Source organism: Cyprinodon variegatus, unplaced genomic scaffold (genome assembly GCF_000732505.1).
Source record: "Cyprinodon variegatus isolate N-32 unplaced genomic scaffold, C_variegatus-1.0 Scaffold1218, whole genome shotgun sequence".
In the NCBI taxonomy this organism is placed as follows: Eukaryota; Metazoa; Chordata; class Actinopteri; order Cyprinodontiformes; family Cyprinodontidae; genus Cyprinodon; species Cyprinodon variegatus.
Window position 1 is genome coordinate 98208 of NW_015151671.1, and position 3781 is coordinate 101988.

At 51.2% G+C, this 3781-nt stretch overlaps 1 protein-coding gene across 5 annotated transcripts in view; it reads left to right on the forward strand.

The window, feature by feature from the left end:
* Positions 1 to 3781, forward strand: part of znf318 (zinc finger protein 318) — a 13984-nt gene that overhangs the window by 2267 nt on the left and 7936 nt on the right. For 4 of the 5 annotated variants that reach the window (XR_001482120.1, XM_015401426.1, XM_015401428.1 and 1 more), the window contains exons 3-7: positions 475 to 919; positions 1068 to 2271; positions 2359 to 2456; positions 2566 to 2665; positions 2894 to 3207. Coding sequence is in view for 4 of the 5 variants with exons in the window: in XM_015401426.1 (XP_015256912.1) it covers positions 475 to 919; positions 1068 to 2271; positions 2359 to 2456; positions 2566 to 2665; positions 2894 to 3207 (2161 nt within the window). In the remaining variant the exon portion in view is untranslated. The remainder of the gene's footprint in view (positions 1 to 474; positions 920 to 1067; positions 2272 to 2358; positions 2457 to 2565; positions 2666 to 2893; positions 3208 to 3781) is intronic. The other variant, XM_015401427.1, reaches the window with a different exon arrangement.

Genomic DNA, 3781 nt, shown 5'->3' on the forward strand with positions numbered 1-3781 from the left:
AGATAGCATTAAAGGCTGCTCTGAAGCTATCGCCTTCAATGTCAGCATGGATGTTAAAATCGGACCAGGCTTTCCCCAAAAAGTTACATCATGCTTGAGCAGCATTCAAAGAAATACTGCGATATCCTCAAAATCGGTTGTCCGTATGATGGTATGAGCTTTAGATACTGCAAAACTGAATGGGTATTTAAAAATAGTTCACAAGAACTTGCCTCTGTTTCTCCAAAGAGATTTTATGGGTGGTAATTCTCCATAGAACATTAACCATACAATAATCATAGTCCCTGGTCTATAGTAATCCTTCATTTCAAGTCCTGTAAAAGTAATTAATACCAGAGCTGTTACATTTACCGAATCATTAATGAAGTAGAATAAATAAAAAGGAACATATCTCATTTTGTGCTGGATTTAGAGGCTCCTCCCCATCTAGGCATCGAGTCCCAGTGCTTTAACTCAACTTCTGTTTCCCTTCAGAGATTACTCGCCTCGTCTCGAATATAAGCGCAGTAGCAGCAGGGGCCGAAGTCCAGGACGGAGCAAAAGCCGTCACCGTGGTCAGAGTCGTAGTCCAGATCAGCGCCGTGGGAGGAGCAAGAGCCGAACCCGAGGCAAGAGCCGCAGTCCNGACCGAAGTCGGGCCAAGAGCCGTGGGAGGAGCAAGAGCCGACCCCGCAGCAAGTCTAGATCCAGGTCCAGATCAAAATCCCGGAAGAGCAGAGGAAGGAGTCGCAGTCGGCAATATCGCAGCAGTTCGAGTTCCAGTAGCTCAAGCATAGAGAAGACGGATGGAAAAGGTGATGGATTCTTTAAAGAGCTGGAGATGGCACGGCGCAAGAGAGAGGTGGAGGAGCTTTTGGGTCAGCCGACCAAATCCATCCTAAAGAAACACAACAGTTATGAAGCCTCCCCGTCTGTTCGGGTAAGTTGGGCCTGGTACAGGCTAAACCACTAGGGCACCATTTCATCAGAGACTTCAGGGCGGAAGTTTCCAGAATAAACAAAGATTCAGCTACACTTCCTGCTGTAGATGTGTTGGTGACGTATGAAATGGTTTTTCTGTGCCACAGAGCGCCGACTCTCCCGGGGATCTGGACCGCACCATGTCCCACGTGGCTGACCAGCTGCTGCAGGCTGTTAAAATGAACGACCCGCTTGCTGTGGCTGCTGTGCTCTCAGAACTGCGGTCTGACCCGGAGATGTCGCAGCGGGCAAACCTCAACAATGAGATCAAAGAAATCCTGAACCTGCTGGGCGTGGCCGAGCCGTTGGGTGGCGTTTCAGAGAAAGCTCTAGATGATATCGATGATGAAGAGAAGTTCTTGTACGGAGAATTGGAGGAGCCCAAAATCTTAGAGGCACCAGAACCAGCTCGACACAGCAGTCTTGATCTGTATGGCGACGTGACGGAGGACTCCCTGTACTCCGATCCCCCCTCACAGAGCGCCGTCAGTCAGGTGCACAGCTGCCCTCCAAGCATTTCACCTCATCGTCAGGCCACTCCCACTGCAAGCGAGATTAACAGATACGTAAATCAACCTAGCATAAGCGCTGACCAGAACGTCACGGTTCAGGTGTCGAACCCCTCCTACCCACCAGGAATGGAACCGTTGGACGAGAGTGAGCGCCAGGCTTTGGAGGAGTACGAGAAGATCCAGGACCTGCTGAAAACCATCGGGCTGGACCTGGGTGTAAACGAGATCACCAAGATGGCTGCCAGGACCAAGGAGCGCCTTCATGGGAAAAAGCAGCCTCTGAAGACGCCCACACGGCGACGACGTCACTCTTCCAGCAGTTCCAACCGCAGCGGCCGTAGCCGAAGCCGGAGGCATAGCCAGAGTGAGAGTTCAAGTAGCAGCAGCAGAAGTCGCAGTCGTGGGCGAGGCACCAAACGGGGGGCCAGCTGGAGCAGTGAGGATCATGAGCCCAAGAAAAGCACGGCTCCTAAAACTGCCAACGATTGGGAGGTCAAAGAGGCAAAGAGCGAGTGGAGCACCCCCATGATCCCGCCGACATCTGACCCCGCCCCCATCCCAACTCATACGGGCATGCCCATCCCTACCTACCCTCCCCCACCTCTCTCTGGCATGATGCCCCCTAATTTCCCCCCTCCAGGGTACAGCCAGTATGGAAACTATTTACCCTACATGCATCAGCAGTGGCCCCCCATGTACCCGCCCCCTAACATGGCCCAACCTCCTCAGACCACCACCGATGAACACCCACCACCTCTAACGTACAACAGCAAACCGAGCCCTGCGGTGGAGTCCAAAGGTGAGAGACCTGCCGTAGGTCCGAGTGTTTGCTTTGAGCTGCAGGGAACCGGGGTTCCAGTCTATCAACTGTGTGTTTGGTCCCCAGGAGCTGCGAGAGCCGCTTGTCAGGAAGAGCAGCAGCTGCAGCGGGGTCAGGACCAGAACATTTCCGACGAGCAGAACAAGGAGACTGAGAAACTAAAGGTGACTTTGCTGCTCCACACTCATGCATCACTTCCTGAGAGGACTTCTGCTCACCTGATCCTTCGGTCACATGGAACTGCTCCTGCTGACTGTGGGCTTTTGTTCACAGGTTCTAGAAGAGCGGGAGAAGCTGAGGGAAGAACGGGAGGTCCGAATGACGAAGAAAGAGTACCTGATAAAGGAGCTGGAGCGACTCAGGAAGCAGCAGGGTGAGTCTGAGTATTCTGCCTGGTTCTGAAGTCCAAACAGAGTCACCGGCCAGGCGTCAAACTGTGTAACCAAAGATTTAGAGCGGGGTCAATATAAGGTCAGCTGAGTCCAGCTGAAGGAATTGTTACTACGCTGTTCCCACAGGTGATGTTGGGAATTACATCCCAGTTCACAGTCGGAGCTTCATCTGGACTCTGAAATGTTTTCAATATGTCTCCCATTTTCAGGTGAGCTGCTGAGGAAGAAGCGCCGTGAGAAAGACGGCCATAAGGACCCGCTCCTGCAGGAGATAACCCGCCTACAGGAGGAGGTGATGGCCAAGATATCCAATCTCCGCAAAGAGCACGAGGCTGCTGAGAGGAAACGCAGCGAGATTGAGAAGATCGCGCTCATCCTTGGCTTGAGCCCTTCAGACCGGCCCATCAGGACCAACAAGCAGCCCAGAAACCAAAGGCAGGAGGCGGTGCCTCCCCACATGGAAAGACTGGAGCGAGAGAGGAGCCGGGAGGAGCAGCCGGCTGCAAGCAGCTCTGTGGTAAAGGTATAACTCTTTACAGCGTGGATTAATGGTCAGAGAGCATAGCTAGGGCCCGCTAATAAGGTTCTGTTAGAACGTTCCGTCTCATTTAGCCAGCTCCTTTAGCGTTAGCATCATCTAAGGTTAAAGGTCAGATCAGACTGTTAGAAACACAGTGTAATTTTATACTTTATTAACAAGCTCTTAAGTCTTAACCCGTTTTTTTACCGGAAATAGCTTTTAAGGGATTGCTCACAATTTTCACAAGTGCTCAAAACATACAGTTTGGGGGGTCAGGCTGGTGTTCACTTTTTAACCGACAAACTTTCAGCTCATATTATTTAATATGCGCGCACATGGAAACCCGGCTTTTAGCTAGGAATATTCCACAGGGTGTTCACCTTGATGCATCACACCTTCAGGCTTTGCGCTGAGTTGAGGGTTTCAGGGGATCCTCAAAGATTCAAAGGTGGAATGCAGCTAACGTTCTGTCTTTGTTCCAACACGACTTTAGTCCTGATTATGGGAAGTATGTGAGCTTGACTAGAGGTGGACATGAGATCATTTTAGGCGACAATGTTATGATTCATAGGTTAAT